At 39.9% G+C, this 22,702-nt stretch overlaps 1 protein-coding gene across 25 annotated transcripts in view; it reads right to left on the bottom strand.

Moving 5' to 3' along the window:
- Trpm3 (transient receptor potential cation channel subfamily M member 3) overlaps positions 1-22,702 on the bottom strand; it is a 508,459-nt gene that overhangs the window by 218,386 nt on the left and 267,371 nt on the right. For 14 of the 25 annotated variants that reach the window (XM_029539424.1, XM_029539490.1, XM_021218256.2 and 11 more), the window contains exon 7: positions 6,728-6,802. The exons of the other annotated variants lie outside the window; for them this stretch is intronic. In XM_029539424.1, coding sequence (XP_029395284.1) covers positions 6,728-6,802 — 75 coding nt within the window. The remainder of the gene's footprint in view (positions 1-6,727; positions 6,803-22,702) is intronic. 25 annotated transcript variants of the gene reach the window in all.

The raw sequence follows: 22,702 nt of genomic DNA, 5'->3' as shown, positions 1-22,702 counted from the left end.
TGAGAATGGCCTCGAATTCATGATTCTCTTCCCTCGGGCACTTGAGTGCTGGAATTACAGGAGTGTACCATCCATCATACTGCTCTATGTCTGCTTCTTAGCCTGGTGAGGGCTAGTTTCTGAAAGTCCTCGGATGAGGGATGTTAGCTTTTTCCTTAGGGGATGAATGCCAGGCAGCTCTCTAGGTAGTGTTGGAGCTCCTGTTTTCTAGTGGGGGTGTGGGAACTGACCCCACACCACCTCATGATCTCCAACAGTACTACAATCAGTGATAATGACATTTGACTCCCCATCGGTGGTGCTGTGGTGCTGGCCTCTCAATATGGTTCTTGTCAAGAGTAGACATACAGAAGAGTGTGTTGGACTTCCAGCTCTAACGCTGTGAACTATGATGTTGCCATTTCGGCTCCACAGGCAACTTTGCGACAGTGCTGAGACAACCTGTGCCCCTGGTTCCACTTTGGAAATACAAATCTATTTCTAAGTGAAAAATACTGTTTTTCTTTGTATGGTATGTGTTTTTCTTAATACAGTGATAGCTCTGTATGAGCAAATGATGATGGTAATATGCTCTTTAAAGAAGGTAATTACAAGTGAATTCAAACAAGGCTGCATTTGCGTTTTGGGTTTGGAATGAAGTATTGTCTTACACTAAGGGGATCAATTGATTTACCATTCAACCAGGGCACATTTACACGTGTGTGTGTGTGTGTGTGTGTGTGTGTGTGTGTGTGTGTGTGTGTGTGTGTNTGTGTGTGTGTGTGTGTGTGTGTGTGTGTGTGTGTGTATGTATGAGTGTGTGTGTGTGTCCTCACTGCTAATCACTGCAGTATACTAGTTATAAACTGGAACAGCTGAATCCTGGACAAACCTTTACACACAATTGCTTTACTGTACTTATGGAGCTCAAGGTCATTTCTGATATTTCTTAAAGTAGACAGCAGTATAGGGTGTTTAAAAGAGGCCCTGGGTTTGTTCACTGTTGATCACACTGTTTCATGGGCTCTTTTTTCCATTCCTTCTAAACCCCAGCTGTTCACTATTAGAGCTATTTCTCTGTCTGCCTGAGGAGAGATGAAGCCCCAGAGAACTCAGTGATCAAGCAAAGGAACAGAGTGGCAATACAGAGGCACCCGTGCTAATCTGATGGGGGAAGATAGCAGTGAAAAACTTTTCTCATGGTTTTGCATATTCTTGATGGTGCTAGAGATGGATCCCGCTACTTCTTTTCTGGAGATGGATGCCACACCACACTACCCTTTAAACTCATCCAGTATGATGATGAGAAGTTGGAAGACAGTTATAGCCCAGAGGTATGCAGTAGGTTCTCTGAGACCTCAATCATGGGAGTATTTAATCTTTTTATCCTATTCTGTAGTCTATGTGAAACTGCCTTTTTTAGCTTCTGGCACCAAAAATCTATGTGGCTGCAATAATAACTCGTGACCTTATTATCTAAAAGAAGGCTATCTTGAGATTATTAAGTAAAAATATGTTCTTTTCAGGGATGCCCTACAATTGCAATCCTAATGTAAGGAAGTAGTTTGCTCATTGAAAATGATTGGAAGAAGCAGTGTGTGTGGAAATCTCTTGCCAGTGTCTGTCTGCAAGGACAAAGGCTGTTCTTTTAGACCCAACAGAATCATCTGTGGGGGTGTCACTGCTTGAAAACCCACACTGGCCCCTCCCTGGGAGTCTCAGATCAGTGAGAATTTGTGTTTCAGCAGTTTCCAGGCGCTGTTGCAGCTGCTGGTCCAGGGGGCACACTTTGAGAGCTAGTGGCTTAGCGTAAGCTGCAGGGGGAGGTAACGGAACAAAACAGCTGACATCTAAAGTGTGTCCCCCGCTCAAGCAAATACAGGAAAAGTTCACGGGGTGAGACCCGAAATGCCCATCCACAATGTTCCTAGGAGTCTACTTTAAAGCGTGAGCCATCAGCAAACCTTTGCCTTGAAGGGCCAGCGAAGCAGAAGAGCTTCTTTTCAGTTCTGCCAGAAGATCGTGATTGTGGCACAGAACCATCGGGAGATATTTTATTCACAACCACAAATGTTGCAGTAAATCTTTATTTACAAAAATAGATACGATGGATTTGGCTCCTGGGCTACAGTTTGTGCACCTTTGGGCCTAGATAATGTTCTAAAGAGATTTGTAGAAGGAAAATCCTGTTAGTTCATTTATCCCTAGTATGCAATGGTGGATGACTAAGTTGGAAACACGCATGCGTATGAACCTAGTGCTGTTGCACATTCAGCTGTACTGGTGGCACACTGCTTTTGTTGGCAGATGAACTCTAGCAGTTCAATCCCTGGACCTGGCTATTTGGGACCATATAGGAAACTCCCAATGGGAGTTTCACTGTACTAGTGAGAATTTCTCATTTATACCCACGTTTTCTACTTGGTAGTTTGCTTGTAAGTAAAGAATCGGCTTACTAATGTAAGCTCAAAAGCTTTTTACAGTGATAGAAAACTAACTAGCACAGGGTTGGGGGAGGGTGCAGGACTAATATTTATAGCAAGTTTGAACTTAAAACATGATATAAAGGGAGGTTAGAGTCTATTTGAATTAAGGATAGTGTTATTAGGCGATATTTCTGATGTTTCTAAGTTTATGAACAACAAACAACTTCTAGTGAAACAGTTCTTAGTGTCTGACTAATGGGAACATATAAGTCAACAGGGCAAAACAAATGCTGCTGTGTTTCAACAGGCTAAGGTCTGAGGCTGGAAAGCAAGGTGCAAGGAACGGCCGGCTGCCTAGACTTCACGCAGGCGCGCTGTGCTCAGCCGTGGCTTGCTTCCCAGCCTCCCCCAGGATTTCATAACAAATCCTAATGTGCAGCACAGACGGTGCACACTTCCTGTGCTCTCCCTCTGGGTAGAAGAGAGGCTGCTAATGAGGCAGGGCTCAGCTCAGATTTGTTTGATGACCAGGAAAGCTGACTCTTCAATCTTCACCCACCCTGTTTTGGCAAAAGCACACACCTATTCTTTTTTTGTTTTTTCCACTCTTGTTTCTTTCCAGCAGGAATTGCCCACACATCCCCCATGTGGACTCAGAGATGCCAAGGCTTGTCAGGGTCGAGCATTCCCCTGCCGGTGTTTGAGGACTCGAGTGTTTGCCTTCTGGGCTGCGGCATGTAGACCTTTGCTGAGTTTGGAAATCTGGCTTCCAGTGGGGAACAGGGACAGTCTGTTTGTTGAGGGAAAGAATGCTGTTTCATTTTAGTCATGGGTGCCAAAAGAGAAAGGAAAATCCGTTGCTTGCCTATTTGGTCATTATTAAGGCATGAAATCTCTTGTTTTCTTCATTTTGTTTTAGGGGCTGATGAGTTGAGTGTTTAGGATCAGAATGTCTTTTATTGTTAAAACAATCATTAGTGTCATTGGTGACATTTCTAGTCATTCTTCTGAACTGAATGAATTACATTTTGCATTTATATCCATTTGTTTCAAGAGCCTGAAAGGTTCCAAATAACATTTTGCAGGGACAAAACAAATTCCTTGCATCCTCAAAGGCACTTTGGAGGGCCCTGTGATGAACTCTTCAGATCTAACCATATTAAGCAAACGAGAGTCTTAATCCACAATTCTTTGAGACCCCTAGCGAATGAAATACCATCTCTTCTAACTGTGAGTTGATGATTATGGCAGAAAAGCACCCACTCAGCACCAACTTTTTCCATTTGTTTTCTGTTTGCCTGGCTTTCTAAGGTTTGCTTTGTGTTGCTACCAAATACATTGATTCTGATCTAGAGCGAAAAGAAGTCATGAATGACTATTACTTTCAGTAAGTAGGGAGAAGTCAATAGATAATTCCTTTTATGTATAAGTAGAAATACGGAAGTCATGATGGACTTGGCTAATGCAAAATATTTCTTTTAGATCTTCTAAATGCATTGATTTAGTTGGAAATGGTTTGATAATAATCACAATAACAATAATAAATAATGGAATAGGAGCACACTCAGATTTTCCAGACTGAATGTCGTTCTGCACCAGTCATGGTACTCACCATTATCTTTGCCCAAACCCTTTCCCATTCGGTTTTCTCCTTTGAATCTATTATGTTGTTACCTCATTTGCCTTTCCTTTCTAGACTATGTCATCTAAGCCCTCCTACTAAACTTCAATGTCAAACTAGAAACCAAAGTTGAAAATAAGTCTTGGGAAACTAAACATTGCCATTGGCAGCAGTGATCTATCAGGCGCCTATTTGCATGTGTCAGGGATTGTGCTAAGTTCTCAGGCTGATAAAAATGGTTAAGACACAGGCAGGCTCTGCTTTCTATAGGCTCATAGTTGGCAGGTGATCAGCAACTGAACAGAGAAAGGGACACACAATCACTAATGAATAAGAAGTGCTACCACAGAGTTTTAGACAGTAAAGTGGGGATGTGGAAGATGTGAGGGACATGGCCTATGAGGTTCATCAAGGGAGGGAAATACTTGGATGGAGGTGGATTCTTAGACTGAGAGATTAAAAGACTGTTGCCATCAGTAATAAGAGAGGCAGAATTCAAGCATGTATCAAAAAGAGACAAAACATACACAATGGGGAATATTAAATTAAGGAAACTGTTAGTATCTTGGAATGAGTGGATCAGAATGTCCATGTGGCATTGTTGGTAAAAGAAGCTTGAGAAGTGGGAATGCTCTTGAGGGTCTTTCACTTAGCAATGAAACCAGAAGGGAACCAAGTCCCACCGGGAACGTCCTGTTACCCTGAAAAGAATCTCCTTTAACTGACCACCAGCAGGACGTTTTACTGATCTTGAGGTCAAAAGTCTAAATTATTTCTAACCTAAATCTTCCTAATCTGCAAAGAATTGTCATAGTCCTTAACTCCATGGAACAGTACCTAGGAGGTCACATTTGAATGCCGGGCAGGTGACCCGGCCAGACTTGTTTAAAAGAACTGTCCCATCCTTGAACAAACAATTCCAAAGTGAAAAAGTTTCTTTCCTCAAAAAGAGAGGGATCCTGGCTTGATTGGGCAAGGGTTGGATGAACAAGACAGGCAAACACCAAGAAACCATTTTCCTTAAAATTTCTTCTGTTCCTCAAAGTTGTTTTGACTTCATTGTCTTGATTTTCAAAGTGACTTTTAATTAACAAGGATGGCTAATGTTTTACACACACTCAAACGACTTGTGCCAAGGCATTTCACCAAATAGAGAGCTAAGATTTTTTTCAACACAACTCATTCTTTAGATCAGTGGTTCTCAATCTTCCTAATACTGTGACCTTTTAATTCAGTTCCTCATGTTGTGGTGACCCCCAACTATAAAATTATTTTCACTGTTACTTTATATCTGTAATTTTACTTCTGCTATTAACCATAATGTAAATATTTTTGGAGACAAAATTAGCCAAAGGGGTCATGACACACAGGTTGAGAACTGCTGCTTTAGATGGAAGGCCATATAAAAGGCAGAGGGAAATTTGAATAATTTGAACAGTTATTCAATGCAGTTGAGAGCATTTGAAAAATGACATAGTCATCACATACCCCAGTAACTGCCCATGATTTTGGTATTTATGATTGCACTCAGTGTTGGTCTTTGGTTGAGACAGAAGAAAGTCTGTATGATTGGGCTAAATGGTCCAGAGCATCCACAGAAAGTAGGATGTTCTTGATATACGTTACAACCGGTTCAGAGGAAGCTCAGTTTCCTTTACCAGTTAAAATCTGAACATGGGGTTGATAATCTGGGAGAGTCTGATTCACTCTTCTCACTTCTTGAATTCCCTGGGTAAGGTTCTTTGATGTTTCAGATTGTCACCCTTGTCTTAGGAAAGTTATGGGCTCAATGATGGTAATTTTCATGTTATGGTTACCCAAATGCTTTTGATGATGGTGTAATGATCAAAAAAGATGCCAGTGATGACAATTGAACGTCCCTTTGCCTTCCCAGCCTCCTTCATATATTCTCAGGCATAGGATGACAAAGGGAAGTCCACGAGTCACATGAAGAAGGACTGTAGCCATGGTACACGGTCAGGAACTCCTCCACCTGCCTCCACCTGCCCCTCTTAGTCAACCTCTTCATTTCCTGCTCATCTTGATTCTCTGGCATCTTAGCCACTGACCAGCATTCTCTCCCCTCTTGAATCCTTGTTTGATGACTTGTTCAAAGCAATGCTTAGCCAAGACCTGAACAGAGTGAGTCCTTAACTAGGTGCTGAATGAAACAATGCCCATAAGCTTTCAAAGGTAGCCAAGTTTTAGCAAGTCTTTTCTTAAGGGAGCAAATGCTTTGCATGTGGATGGAAGGGGTAGTAAAGGTTTGGGAGTTACATCTGACTAGGTATGTACTCAGGTGCCTAAGTAGGTGGACATAAGATTAAAGGCATAACCTATCAGAGATATCATTTTAAAACTACAATAAAGCTATGTAATTTCTACCTTGAATGGATTTGTCAAGTATTAAAAGAGACAGTTTATACGGTGATGTCTTACATAGGATCTAGAACTTGAATAATTGCTCCCTTCCTTCTAGTCATATCTTAGGATGCTGCTATGCTGTCCTAGGTGGCATCTTCAGGATAGCATATAAAAAGGAATCACTAAAGTCTGATGGGGATGGATGTCTCAGAAGAGATAAACAGCAGTCAGAAGAGTGATGCGGTTAGGAATTTTTAAAGGAAATTATAGCATCTATGGTTAATTTTCTTGGCTGGGGTTTAAGAGGAAATGCAAGATTTTTGTTAATTATACTTACCAATTGGGTCTAATTGGCAACTACCCCAAAATGAATAAAACAAGCGGGAGTCAAGAGAGAAAAACGGCAGGCATCCTGTCAAAAAACAAAAGCTTTGAAATTTCTACAACCCAATGGTCGGATACACATTTTATTAAAGCAGATGGACCACCCAATTTGTGTAAGTGACTGTGTGTGACTGAACCCATACTGCACACATAGAGCTGTGCAAAGAATCACACAGACTCCTCAAAACCAAATACAAGCAGATTCATAAGCTAAACATCCCTTCTACTGGAGGAAGCATATTTTGTTCTGTTTTAATCTAAGACAGATATGGGAGATGAAGGGATTGAGTGCTTCGTTCAGTGCTGAGCACTGGTAAAACCCGGAAGAGTTGCTTGCTTGTCTGTTAGAATAATTACAATTCTTTCATCTTGGTGTCTCCCAGGACAGAACACGAACCAACTTCATGCCTATCTTCTTTTTAGAAACATTTCTGTGATTTTTATTTGTTTCTTTGTTTGTTTGAGACACAAACCTTTCATTGTCAAATGATTAGCTACGTATGAATTGAAATACTAGCTGGTTACACGATAACCTATTTGAATTGTTACTAAACAAAAACAATGATATTTACTTAAGATTTTCAGTCTGCCCTTTTCTTGCTCTCTCATTGGCTAGCCAGAGGGGTATCTGTCTCCCCAACACTCCCTCCCTGTGTCTTTAACAGTCATCAAAGCTATTTCAGTATGTTAGATTTCCCCTCTAGCTGGTTTTGCTGTCTCCCATGTGGGAAAGACATTCACAGGTAAGATCTTGTCTGGGGAGCTGCTCACTGGCGAAAGAAGCCAACTTTTTCGTCTAGCTGGCGCAAAGAGCACCTGCTATTCAATTTGAGCCAAGAGGAACGAGTCTGCATTTGCCTTACTGATAATCTTACAGCATCAGAACAGCACTTTTAGGACTGAGCTAGATTTTTCGAGAAGCCCCAGTTAGTGGCAGTTGTTGGGACCACAGGCTGGGCAAGGGCAGCTGGCTGGTGAGAAGCATTACGCCTGTTTTCATGGGTCACCACTGAGCCCTTCCTCAGGTCTATGAGCTGATAAAGCTGCGTTGTTGGGACAGTGAGCTCATTGAGAAAACCATGGAGGAGTAGCCCTCAAAGCACTGGACATGTAGCATCCTGCAGTACAGGTCATGGGGTCACTTCCTTTGGTTTCTCTATTGTTCATAAAGTAACAAGAGTAGTGACAATGTATTTCCCAGAGTGTCCATAATTAGTTCACTTCTGAGGACAATTAAGCTCATAAGAATATACTCTGTGGGCTATTCCACAACTGCGTGTGGCAATCAGACCATTTGCTAAATACTGTAAGCAAAGCTTCTAATAGATAGCAACCATACAAGCCCCAATATTTCTTGTATTGGGGGAAGGTATTGAGCAATAAATAAATAAATATTAAAGTTGAATAAATCTGGCTTTGTTACATCTCTCCTGCAGAATGAACCACACATGCTTGCATTTCAGTTTATTCTTCCCTAGGTATGTAACATCCTCGTGAAGAAAAACCTCAAAGGATCCCATATAAATAAGGAGGCAAATCATGCTGGTACAGTTAAAAAGTAGACAAAGGGATACATTGATTGTGTCCCTGATTGTCTTGCTGTATCCTTAAGTGCCCCCGGGACACAGTAAAAAAGATGAGGAGTGAAGAGGTAGGTACAGGATAAAGTACTAAAGACTTTGTACCAAACCAAGGTTGATGCTGTTGTATTGGTGCTCACTGTTAAGGTGTCTAGGGAAGATTTTATTCTTGTTTTCTGCTTGTTTGTTTGTTTGGTTTGGTTTGTTTCTGAATTCTTAGGGCATTGTACCAGAGAACCATCCTCAAACTAAGACACTGACATGCAGGGAACGACAGGCCATGTGTAGTTTAGGTTCAGATAGAAGCATTGCCAATTCAATGCCTTGTGAATTTAGGTAGAACATTTGGCTTTCTCTGAGTGGCATTTCTAAATAGAGAATGAGAGCAGTTAGATGAGATTACAGATCATCTGGATGTCTGGGCACACATATAAGCCACACTGTATTATGCATGTTCTGTTTCTATATTCTAGCTTAGTTTCTCCCTAAGACTCTCTGTTAATAAAAGAAGCAAGGAAACATACATGCCTCTCCTTATGAGTTTGATTATTATATGTTTTTAAAAAACTAACTTGAGTTCACATCTTCCCATTCTTGTTTGCAGTGGAAAATTTCCCTGTGCCATTTGAAGATAAAAAGGAACAGAAATGAAGAAATCGTCGACTCTATGCACTGCACTAACTTTCTGCCGTTTGAGAGCGTTCACCTACGTGGCATGTAAGTGGATTGCCCCCCATTATACCTGTCAAATTTTGCTTGACAGGCATCCCCATGAATATTCTACCCCCGAATATTTTGTCTGAATTGCCACTGTACTTTGTATCACAAAGGACACAGAATACTTGCTGTTCTATAGTGCAGCCTCTGCACACACAGCCAGCCCTTAGAGCAGGCTGGTACAGGCGTGGGCTCAGACATAGACTTCCTGGATCTCCCACTTAGTCTCAGTCTGACCTTGGCCATTCCTTGGCCTCTTTGTGGTTCAGTTTGCTTACTAAGGAGTAGATGAAGAATGGGTGTTGTGGGGATTAAATCAGCTATTCCTTGTAAATGATTTAGAATAGCACTCGATAAACATGAGCTTTGTTGACTTCTTCAAAGACTAAGTTCTTCAAGCACAAAGCTACGCCTTATGTACCGTGCAACCTCTACAATGTTTTCTATAGTATAGGCACTCAGGCAACTGTTTGTAAAGAAGGAGCTCCAAAGAGGCAATGCCATGGGAAAAGGTTTTGCTTCATTTTAAAAAGCTGAAGAAATTTTACACACACACACACACACACACACACACACATATATATATATATATATATACACACACACACACTATATATATATATATATATATATACACACACACACACACATACACATACTTACATAGGAAACATCTTAGAATTATAGTAAGATAAAGGTATATTAAAGAAACTTTGCTACAGTGACCATATGGACAATATTCAACATGAAACCACTGTTGAATGAGTTACAACTTAATAGAGGAAAGGGAACTGCACTTTGGGGTTTCTAGACTGTGATGAAAGAGTAATGACTAGTTGTTTGCCACATAGTCGCCTCTTGGAAGGGACACAGATATGGGGTGTTTCTAGTTTCCTCACTTCAACAGGACATCTATTTATAGTTTAGTACTGGGTCCGTGTTTAGGCTGTATTGTATTAGATCTGCCATCTCTGAAGAGGGACCATGACTTGTGTTCTGATTTTAGCCATTATTAAATCAATGCTTGAAATCTGTTATATTGGTCCATCATTTTTTAAATAAAGATTTATTTATTGATTATATGTAAGTACATATAAACTGTCTTCAGACACTACAGAAGAGGGAGTCAGATCTCCTTACGGATGGTTGTGAGCCACCATGTGGTTGCTGGGATTTGAACTCAGGACCTTCAGAAGAGCAGTCGGGTGCTCTTACTCACTGAGCCACCTCACCAGCCCCTGGCCCATCATTTTTATATAACCTCCACACGTGACTTGAAAACATTGCTCATGTGTTTCTAACCAGCCTCCTTCCCCCTAAGTTTGCTGAAGGGACTCTCATGATTCTTCATTCTGAAGAATGAGCCAAGAATGCATGGACCATGGAAGCGCTATTTTGAATGCAGTGAGACAGGCTTGTGGTCACTGCTCAGGAAGGATGGTAGTCAGCTCTGAGTCAGGGTAGGGGAGCAAGGAAATGAGGGTTAAAAGATCCAACAGTTGGATGAACAATTTAAAATTTAATTTATAGCACACAGCATGAGGACTACAGTAGACAGTGGTGTGCTGTAGTTAGGAGTTTTGCCAAATGAGTAGGTTGTGGCTACTCATCCAGGGGAGGAGATGGGGAACTCTGTGAGATGGTTTTACTGGGGTGTGCCTTACAATTCTATTTTGTACATCTTAATTATACATAGTAAGTATTTTAAAGCTTGGTGTGTATGTGTGAAGGAAGAAAAGTTTCAAACTTCTGTGTTACAGGAATAGGGGAGACTACTTCCAACGGCTTGTCCACATCCTCTATGGGAGAAAAATACCTTTTTATACTGTCAAAGTCAACACTGGGCTGGTTAGTTTTATGTCTACTTGACATAAGCTAGAGTCATCTGAAAGGAGAGAACCTCAATTGAGAAAAATGCCTCTAAAAGATCCAGCTTAAGATATTTATTTTCTTAATTAGTGATGGATAGAGGAGGGCTCAGCCCATTGTGGATGGTGCCATCCCTGTGATGGTGGTCTTGGGTTCTATAAGAAACCAAGCTGAGCAAGCCATGAGGAACAAGTCAGTAAGCAGCATCCCTCCATGGCTACTGCATCAGCTTCTGGGTTCCTGCCTTGTTAGGTCCCTGTCCTGACTTTCTTCAAGTGACATGGAAATGTAAGACCCTTTCCTCTCCAAGTTGATTTGTTCATGATTTTTCATCATAGTAATAAAAGCCCTAAGTGAGACAAAACACCAAGAAATCTTAAAAGCATAAAGTATAGGTGTCACCTCCTGCCTTTCTCTCTCACCTGGCTCACAGTCAATAATATCTACCCACTAGAATACTTAGGGGTATTTTATAAGCATATGAGTATAAAATGTCAAGCAATCAACTACATTACAGAACAGACTTTTGACTTAAAAGATACCTTTAGCTAGTTTTCTATATGATCCAAAACAGAACTATTTCATTATCTACAATGATTTCAGTATTTCACTCCATGTCTCTCTATAATTTTTAAATTATCAAATAATAGTTAGGTTATTTCTGTTTTGTTACTATGAGCAATATTATAGTAAATATATACAGAGTAAGTTCCAGATATTGAAAATATAGACTCAAAGTGTTGATACACTAAAGTGGGTCACAAAGTATTTGCTAAATAAGGCTTCCACATTATTTAACATTACACAGATAACAAAGATTACCAGTTTATATTTATGTGACATTTATTGACATTAGATTATCCTGATCGTTGAGTTTTTCCAATTTGATTGATGAAATTCTTTCATTGTTGAATGATGTTAAATCTTTATTTTCTTCCCCATAATCTTCCTATGGATATACTTTTCTCAGTTTCCAATAGGGTTTTGCACATTTTACTTTTTGATTTATGAATACTTTGCATATTATGGAAATTAGGTGTCATAGTTGTGAATATATTATTCATTTGACTATCTTTTGAAATTATTATTTTTTCTAATGGGATTTATGAACATTCGTTTTCTGTAGGAACCTGTGTTGTGTGAATGAAAAAGTCACAATAGTTATGATTTTGGCATTGACAAAATATTCCTAATCTGAAAACTAGGGTAGTCCCAAATTGCTAAAATCTATAACACAGGCTCTCAAGCACTTTTTATACTAAATATTGAAGTTATTTTATAAAATGATGAGAAAGGAGTGAGACAAAAATTTGTTGTGACCGACGGAGTATAAGAGAGAAAGGAAAGGTTTATTTTCAAAGTGCTTGCTGTAGCTCCATTAAGTGTGTAAGGTGGTAAACACCTTGAATTTGTCCACTCACTAAGCTAGAACAGAAGCCGCATCTACATGTAGATCTAACACTTAGTTTAAATGAATAATGAAGTTAAAAATCAAAGGAAAGTCTAGGGTTGAATTGATGACGATAAGTATATCGATCTCTCAACAAGGAACGCAGTGAACTAGATCTGAAGATTAATTATAGTCATAGATTTTTTATAACTGTCATTATCAGACATACTCATTCATAAGTTTATTAGTCCTGTGATGGCTTCATCATATCCTCTTAGCTTCATCCTGTATAATCACGAGTTATCTCTTCAGGTTTATTCAAGTGAAGGAAAGCCAGATTGGATAACTGACATGAGGTTTTCGGCCACTTTCTCTTCAGCATCCTCAAAGATTCCCTCCACTGAGTCAGAGAATGGGCCTCTCTCCTTCTTTAAGATAATTTCCTTCTAACAAGAGAGCCAACACCTTTCTGTTTTTCTACTGCCTGCTGCCAGGGTCATAGTCACGTGCTCTGAGGATTGCTTCCTAGGATTTATCTTTGAGTTGCTCTCATTATGAGTATGATGCTCTGGAAGGAAGCATGGCTTCTGCCCTCCCATTTTTACTATCTTGTGATTTAAAACGTTACCTAATAATATGTAACAACACTCTATTCATTGCACAGTGTAGATGATTATTTTGAAACTAGGAGGATAATCTGTTGGGTTAGTCAGTTTATGAGGTCAATGAAATCAGGGTTGAGGTGTCGTCTAATTGTCCTAGGACAGCTTAATCTCAATATGATTTGTATCACATGAGTCTTAAAAGCTCAAAGGTGAGACAGGAAAGAGCAAGCCTGATTCCTATGTTACAGATGCTATTCAAGGTAATTTCCCCAGTGAGCATCTTGGGTAAGCCAGACATATGTTATTTATGGAAGACGGACAGACTCTATCCATAGGTCAATCAGCTAATCATCAGTAGTTACTTGGAATGTTAGATTTAAAAGATTCAGTAAAACTTCCATCTGTCTTCCAATAGTTTTCCTGCACTTCCTAGTGATATCATTTTAGCTTGCTGCCTATTTCCTGGATTAAGACTGAACTCCATAGTTAGTGTCTGACACAAGACAAATATAAAATATAAACCAAATGGTGTAACTTTCTTGTTAAGCCTCTAAAGTTTAGGGTTGAGTTGGGTATGGGGAGGCTTGTTTACAATCCTGAGTTGTTCTTTGTTTCTGATTTACTCTGGACAAAAATACACATGTTGATGAGAACTACATAAGCAGAACAAACCAAAGAAGGGTTTTGAGTCCTGCCACCATGGTGCTCTCATTACATCTGAACTTGTATTGGGAATGGCTTGTAAGTAGGAAGTCATCTCTGATCCTTTGTATGCAGCTTTGCTTTGGGTCACTGTTACAGCAGAAGGGCCCGGGTTCCAAGACAAAGGGTTGTAAGATATAACAAGATATATCAGGAGAACGTGACCTGTGGGGCATAGGATGCAAGTCACCTTTATTGCAATTATCATGATAATTGGTAGAAAACACAAAACCACATATTTTTTTCCCAGAAAAATAGCTAAAACTTTAAAATGAGCAACATTCTGGCTACATTTAGGTTGACACAAATTAGGGTCACCTGGGAAGAGGGAGCCTCAGCTGGGAGTTGTGTCAATAGTATAGGCTTGCAGGGCTCTCTATGGGCATTTTCTTAATTGCTAGATGATGCAGAAGGGCACCACTCATGCCATCACTAGCCAGGGGCACCTGGGCAGAATAGGGAAAGTAGTCAAGCAAATCAGAGGGAACAAGACAATAAGCAGCACTCTGCTGTGGTTTCTGCCTTGAGTTCCTACCTTGATTTTCCTCAATGGTGGACTGTAAACTGTGAGATAAAGTAAACCCTTTCCTCCACAAGCCGTCTTTGGTCAGTACTTTATCCCAGTAACAGAAATCAAAGAACGTGTGAGGCATTGGGTGGCATGGTCATATTTCTGGAATAAAATGTTGGAGTAGAATTTTCTTTCCTCCACCATGTCACAGGTGTCCTTTTGCTCTGTTCTCATCCTTAGCACCTTTCAATTTTCTTTTGGTCTCCTTTATATTTAGGCTTTACTAACATTTTTTCTCATTTATATGTCACATGTATATACTACAAACTAGGATCCAAATATGAGAGAGAACACACAGTATCTTTCAGAACATTCAATACAATACTTTTCAGAGTCATCTATTTTCTGCAAATGTCATTTTTATTTGCAGACTAATAATGTTTCACTGTGCATATGTACTAAATACAAAGTTGTCCATTCATGTGATAATGCACATCTAGGTTGCTTCTGATCTTGCTTTCAGGAATAGGGCAACAATAAACCTGAGTGTACAAGTGTCTCTGTGGTTGGGTATGGATTTCCTGAGGCATATGCCCAGGAATAGAATCCACCAAATGAATTCACTACTGAATTTTATAAAGCTTTTAATGAAGATATAACACCAATAGTTATATTCTCAATAGTTCCACAGAAGAGATGGGAAAGAGCACTACTGAATTCCTTTTATGAAGCTACTCTTAGTTTTGGTATCAAAAGTAGATAAAGACAATGGAAGAAAACTACAGACTGATCTCTCTGTTGAACATAGATGCAGAAATTCCCAACAAAGACCAAGAGCACTTTTAAGGAGCTCATATATCATGATCACAGGTGCTTTATCCCATAGATACAAGGATGGCTAAACACATGCAAACCAATAGATATAATGGACCATACAAATGAACTTAAGGACAGAAACCACACAATCATCTTGTCTGATGCAGAAAGGCCTTTGACAGGATGTACCAAGCCTTCATTATAAAAGTCCGAAAGATAGTAGGTATAGATTTAACATAACTTAAAAAGTAAAGGCTAACCGGGCGTGGTGGCACACACCTTTAATCCCAGCACTTGGGAGGCAGAGGCAGGCGTATTTCTGAGTTTGAGGCCAGCCTGGTCTACGAAGTGAGTTCTAGGACAGCCAGGGTTATCCAGAGAAACCCTGTCTCGAAAAACCAAAAAAAAAAAAAAAAAAAAAAAAAAAAAAAGAGTAAAGGCTATAGCCAACAAACATATAGCCAACATTATACTGAATAGGAAAAAGATGAGGAGAACTTTTCTTCTAAAATTGGTAATGAAAGAAGGATATCTACTCTAATCTTCCTTATTCAATATAGTACTTCAAGTCTTAGCTAGAGAAATAAGACAAGAGAAAGACGAAGTAAGAAGTCAAACTATCCCTCTTTACTTAAAAGAGCCTATATACTCTACCAGACGTAGTAAAGTTACAAGATACAAAGTCAATGAAAAACCATTCAGCAGAACCCAGAGTCTATTTCACTCAGAATAATATTATAAAAAGTATTAACCAAGGCAGTGAAAGACCTCTACATTGAAGACTTCAAGACACTGAAAAAGGAAACCAAAGAAGAAACAGAAGATGGGAAGACCTTCCACATCCGTGTAATGGCTAGATTAACACAATGCAAATAAGGCTATTTTATAAAAAGTAATCTACAGATTCATTCAGTTCCCATCAAAATTCTAATATTGTTCTTCACAGAATTAGGAAAAATCCCAGATATTAGTAGTTTTCACATTTCTTACAGTAATATAAACTGGACAGGTTATCCAAGTGGTGACTATTGGTCATCCCTGACACACATCAGTGTCAGTGAGGTTGATAAGAGTACAGACGAAGCCAAAAGGTTCTTTGATGTCAGCCTTTCAGGGAGAAATGGCTCTATGGTTTAATAATAGAAAATATAAATATATGTATATGTATATATATATGTATATATATATATATATATATATATATATATATATATGATCTACTACAGTCTAGGGAAATGAAATATATATGCTACTAGGCTAGATATGCAATGTAAATTTTTTAGAAAAATCGCCTCATGGTGCTTGCTTCATGAATTACTCATTCGCTCAAGATTTACATTCTTCCTTTCCTGCATCTAACTTCTAGAGTAATTCTCAGTAATTTATAGATAAAAAATTAGCATTAGGTTGGTATTCACATCTGATATCTATTCTGGTAGAACCCTGATGTTTCCTGGGCAATGTAATCCAAAGAGTAAGCTTGGCAGGGTCTCAGGGGTAAAGCAATTGCCTTTCTGGGCTTTGTTTGAGTCCCATGTTAGCTGACAACTGTAGACTGTGGGATTTCTCTGGACACCAAAAACTGTGACAGGAAAGCTCCCAGCCTGAAGCACTGGAGTCACCGAGCCTGAAACATCCAAAGCAGTGGGCTAGGAGCGAGCCTGAAACATCCAAANGAGCCTGAAACATCCAAAAAGCAGTGGGCTAGGAGCGAGCCTGAATCATCCAAAGCAGTGGGCTAGGAGCGAGCCTGAAACATCAAAAAGCAGTGGGCTAGGAGTGAGCCTGAAACATCCAAAGCAGTGGGCTAGGAGCGGGTGCTGCTGAATTGGTAATTCTGATTTGATTTACATCATGGGCTGGTTCTGCCTGTGAGGCAGGCCGCTGTGTCTCTTCAAATAAAAAGCAGCTTTTCTACAGCTATGATGGCCCAAGGGTCAACTCAAGTTCATTCCCTGACTCCAAATGCATGAAGGGTTCTAATACAGAGATGCCATTGGACATCTCCAGGATAGAACAAGCTTCATGCACAGCACTGATGAAGTTACTTATTACAGAGAGTTTCCTACGAAGAGTGATGTCAGCATGTGTCAGAGATTGTATTCTTCTTGTGCTATGAATTTAAGGGCACCAAAGTCTTTAAAGAGTGTTAAATATTTTTAATCTCATCACTATTCTTCAGTGATGTGTTCTTCTACATGTGTTAAAATAGCAAGCACATCCTAAGGGATGCCATTGGTTGGGAGCCAGGAGTTGTCTTACATATTACAGGATGCTAGTATTCTTACCCTTCTCCCATGTCATTAATTAAGAGATTGGGATAACTCTAGATTCCTTCTCTCATTTTAAGTGTCTATTAAGGGAGGCTGTACTACCGTAGCTGAGAATTACACAGAATCTGCCTTTCAGAGTGCTCACCAAGTATGATAGTAAAGGAATCAGGATATAAATGATACAGTCACGAGTGGTTATTTCTAATTACAGGAATCTCACTGTCATAAATTCCCTTAAATTGATGTGTACCTCCTATACCAACTTCAAATCCAACTTAATTTTAACTAACTGGCTTTTATAGAGCTTTGACTTCCTTGTGGACCAGTGCGCTCATAAGACTTATCTCAGTGGAAAGGGAAAATGCTTTCCACAAAAAGCTGAAATGTATCACACATGCCAGGCTGACCTACTGAGACACACCTCTTTTATCACTGTCTTCATGGTTTGTGCGAGTGAGTACAAAGTTATAAATGAATGGTGGTGTTGCAACAAGAACTTTATAAAAAAAATCCCCCCTCTAAATGCCAATATCATTTGATCATTTTTAGGAGTTCTACAATCATTTCTGCTCCCTGTTTACTTAAAAAATAAATGTCAAACTCATTTGAATCTGCTCCTGTAGAGAAAAGTGCTCTGGGTAACCACATAAGGCAAGGGCATGGTTAAATGTCAGATGTTATTCTGGGGCCAGCAGCATCAAATTATCTTTGTAGCAAACTTCAAACGTGGCAGAAGTGTTGACTGCAGAAAACTCAATGTACTCAGTGACACCACTATTAACTAAACCTCAAAGGACATGAATCCGCAGTGGACTTCTGTGAGAGGATTTCTTAGACTGGGTTTAGCCTGATGGAGAGGTCTCATTTAAGCAGAGAGGAAAAGCCAGGGAATTCTAGTTTCATAAAGATGTCCTAGGCAGATGTGCATAATATAATGATGTGTCCAAGCCAAATAAAATTTCCATTTGGTGAGACCTAACATCTAAAGTGGGGAACCACCACCACTTCAATCAAATGGATCCCAAAGACAATTGATCTTTTTTTTTTTTTAATCTGAGGATTTAGGGTATTCTGGGTCATTTTGCATCAGCCCAAGTTCTTATTCTGAAATAGGCAAAATACACGTCAAACCTAACTGACATTCATGATCACTCTTTTTTTTTTTTTTTTTTGGTTTTTCGAGACAGGGTTTCTCTGTATAGCCCTGGCTGTCCTGGAACTCACTTTGTAGACCAGGCTGGCCTCGAACTCAGAAATCCACCTGCCTCTGCCTCCCAAGGGCTGGTATTAAAGGCATGCGCCACCACACCTGGCTTCATGATCACTCTTACACAGGAATATAACTTCAGCCTCCAGTGGCTGCTCTCTGGTCTTTTCTGTACTGTTGACTCAGGTTCTAGTGACAACTAGGTTTTTGACTATTCAGGGAAAATGAACGGTTTCTGGTTATTACTGCAGAGACTAAGAAATTCTATCAATTACCACTTAATAATTGGTGTTAATAGATACTGGATGATACATGCCAGGATATAATTTTTAGCCTCCTTTCTCCCTCAGGACCCTCTCTCTAACTTAAGGGAGATGTAGAATACTTAATTAGCAGAGCCAGGCTGAGAAGTGGTAAAGATATTCTAATGAAAACCCTGGCTCTGACAGGCTGCAGGGCAGAGGATCAGTGTTAGGATTAGAATGAAGGCAGCAAGAGGCTATATAAATGTGGTCCGTGGTTTCTAGGAAGTGGAACAAAGGTCTGAACTGCCTCATGTCACAATTCTACTGTGTGTTCACCCATTTAATCACAACGGTGTATACTATCATCATGGGATCACAGATCCACAAACATTATTACAAAAAACAAGCAAGCAAGCAAGCAAGCAAACAAATAAACAAACAAACAAAAAAAACCCCAGAAAATTTCCTAAAGTTCTAGGAAATCTGCAGCCTCTATACTTTCATAGCACTTGCAATAGGCAAAGACTTTCTCTCTTCCATAAAGTAACGTTCCTTCCTTCAAACCCCTTAAAAGAAAGTTATAGCTTCTGGAAGGGAATGTTCTAACCCTTGTGACTGAGAAGTGCAATGCCAATATAGTTTGAAATGTTTTGTTTGTTTGTTTTTGCTTTTTTTGTAAGCTAAGGGTAGAATTTGGCATTGGAAAAGATGATTGTCCAACTTTTAAGATAATTTAACAGCAAAATAATATATTTAAGATACTATTTATTTGTTCTTTGAATATTTTATGCATATATGCATGTATCTTGAGCATGTCCATGGCTGGAATTGTGGCCAAATAATTCAAGTGGTGGACAAGGAAATAGTGTAGTTTTATGAAGAGTGTTTGTCTTTGTGGAGTAATGTTTTAAAGCACAGTAGTGGTTATCTTTAACTTCTTAGATGCAAATTCCTTGTAATTAAATCTGAGTCTTTGCTAAGCTTTTTATGTCTTCATCAAAGATTCTAAGATTCTGTCCCCAGAATGCTCCACCCTCAGCCTTGCCTCTCTCCAGCCAGTCTCCTGTTTCAATGTCATTCCTTCTACAGGCCACCTAGCTACCTAATCTAAATGACTCTCTAGAAATATACATGTGTGTGCTCAGAGATACCTTTTTTAGATTTATTTTTCTTGATAGCACTCTTTACAATCAGATATTACAATGTCACTTATTTCCCCATTATTATCTTTGTCCTTGACTGAAGCTCAATGAATTATTTCTTCTTCCCCAGATTTTAACAATTGTATATATATACTAAGACTTCACTAGATATTTATTTACTAAAAGAATAATTAGCATTGTCCCAGGTAGATTAAATTTGCAGTTTGAAAAAAATGCAGATAGTGAGTACTCTAAAGCAGACAATTTCTCATGTCTGAAAGAGTTCTCTTTTATAAACAGAGCCCTTGATAATCCCTGACAGTGCCTTCCTACTGAGTGGTAGAGAGGGATGTGAATGGGATAATGGATGTCAGAGTGCAAGTTAATGTAAACACATTCAGTGCTTCTGTTACTAATAATTGGCATGCTGATGAGAAAGGGCTCATAGGTCTCCTGAGCAGGATACACTTTATGTTTAACAGGCGTATTCTCCATAAGGCAATGCCATTTGTGTAAGTAAACGGGCTCGTGCATAGGTCTCCTCTGATTGATGAGGCCTGGTATTTCAGTGAGGAGAGTGCTGTGTGTGTGTCCTACTATCCCTAGAACCATCATGGGTGTATGAGGTGGTGGGCTGGATCGCTATGGTACAATGCCTAATTTCCAGGCAATTGAGTTCTTTGTAATTTCGATTTTGAAGCAGGAAATGAAGGCATACATAGAATTTTTAGAACAGACTCAGAATAAAACTTAAGTGTTAAAAGGATGGAGCGCCAATTGCTAGCTATGGTATAAAGCAAAAGGTGTGCTCAGGTAAGAAAGGAGAAATGCTGTTTCCAGCGCGGAGCAGGGTTGCCTTAAATGTTAACAGTCTTAGGCTGATCCATGCTATGACCAGGTCTACTTTGTGCCCCTTCCCAGTTCTTCTCTGGAGGTTTCTGTGGTTGCCATGAGCAATTTTCCATGCTGCAAGGTAAATGGAAACCTTTCATGGTCACTCTCTCCCCCCACTGCTCGCCCGACACACTTGCTCTTTTCATGCCCCTTTGAGTCTGAACACAGTAAGAAGTGAAGTCTACTTTATAAGGGAGGAATCAGTCACCCAGTGACTTTTCATCTCAGGTTTTTCTAGATCAAGCAGATCCAGAGACTGTGTCAGGAAAACTCCAATGAGTTTAAGGCCAGAATGGTAGGCTCTAACTCATGACACCTACAGATATGTGTCTTCTTAGCCTCCTTGACTTTTGGGGTCTACTGGGCTTCTGTCTTTCATCTTGCTTGTGCTCATACAGCAGAATGGGAGCCTGTAGGTTTCTATAATGCCTCAAAATTCATTAATAAAATGAGCCCATCAGTACTTGGGTCCATGCTCCATCTCTACACCCATAATCCTTGCATGAGTTCCCATTTGTGAATATGAACCCAAACTGCCACCTTCTTTGATAATAAAGCAATGGTCCAGTGTCTCCACCAATAAGAGGTGATAGCTTCCTGACGAGTTATCACTTCAAAGACTGCCTCTTGTTGGGTCTCCTCTGGTGTCCCCAACCATCTGCCATGGTTGTCCTTCACTCTCCAGGTGCTGGCCTCTGCTGTTCACTGGCATGAGGTGGTTGTTCAGGAGACTTCTTGCCTGCCCCTCATTCCTTCCCTCCTTTCCTGGAAGGCCAGTTCTAATACTCAGCACTTAAAAAACCTTTGGAGAAAGGCATCCTTCTAGGCACTTGAATTACATAACCAGAAGTGTCCCCTCTGGAATGAACCAAAGGCGCCTATGTCTGGGCAGCTCTCAAACACAAGGCTCAGATAACCAACCGCCTTGGCTGGTCTAACTTGCATATCCTTAGCTGGTACCTAACTCATCCAACCGCACATCTAGCTCTGCTTTATAAATTACTGAATAGCCATCCGACAGCACATCTAGCTCTGCTTTATAAATTACTGGATAGCCATCCAATTGCACATCTAGCTCTGCTTTATAAATGGCTTAGGAGCCACCAGGGCCTGCACAGTAATGGGCTTTGCTGGTCTAGAGAGTGTGTCTCATTGTCCTGTACTCGTTTTGACCTTGAATTATGTCTTGCATCCTTGTTGTCCTTTCTTCCAGTTTCTAGCTAATTTCTCATGAACTCTTATATTTAATCCAACATTAGGGGGTAAAAGTAACACTATACCCTAAAATAAGTTAAAATAGTACTAATTATATAATCTATCCCCATTCATTCTCTTAAATATTGAGATGAAGGAAAGTGCTAATATTTTCAGCAAAGCTTGCCACTTGACTGATGACAATACTTTTGTCTCTGCCAGCCTCTGATCAGTTAGTATCTCTCTTTGTCTACCTCTCTGTCTATCTGTCTCTGTCTCTGTCTCTGTCTCTGTCTCTGTCTCTGTCTCTCTCTCTCTCTCTCTCTCTCTCTCTCTCTCTCTCTCATACACACACACACACACACATACACACACACATCCCCCCATGTGTGTGTATGTGTGAGTGTGTGTGTATGAGTGTGAGTGTGTATGTGTGTGTGTGTTTACTGTATCCCTTCCCCCAGTTCTCCTCTTGGGCCACAGCTGCAAAGATTCAAGAATGGAGTTTCCTAACATGGTTTTTTATTTCAGACTTGAGCCAAATTTGTTATTCTAGATTTCACTCAGAATAGGGTGAATGTATAAAGCTAGTCTAAGTAAGCAGCCAGAGAGACAACTAGAGAGGAAGCTGAGAGCAGAAGGGGCCTGGCACCCTAGCTCTGCCAAAAAGGTGGCTGTAGCCAGGAAGATCCATCAGGGTCAAAGACAGAGAAGAGAGGTGGGATTTGAAAAAGTTGAATGAAGTTAATTCATCCCATATACAGTTACCAAACCCAGACACTA

This window comes from Mus pahari, chromosome 1 (assembly GCF_900095145.1).
Source record: "Mus pahari chromosome 1, PAHARI_EIJ_v1.1, whole genome shotgun sequence".
NCBI lineage: Eukaryota > Metazoa > Chordata > Mammalia > Rodentia > Muridae > Mus > Mus pahari.
Note: the sequence above shows the minus strand (reverse complement) of the source record. Positions and strands in the feature narration are given on the sequence as shown.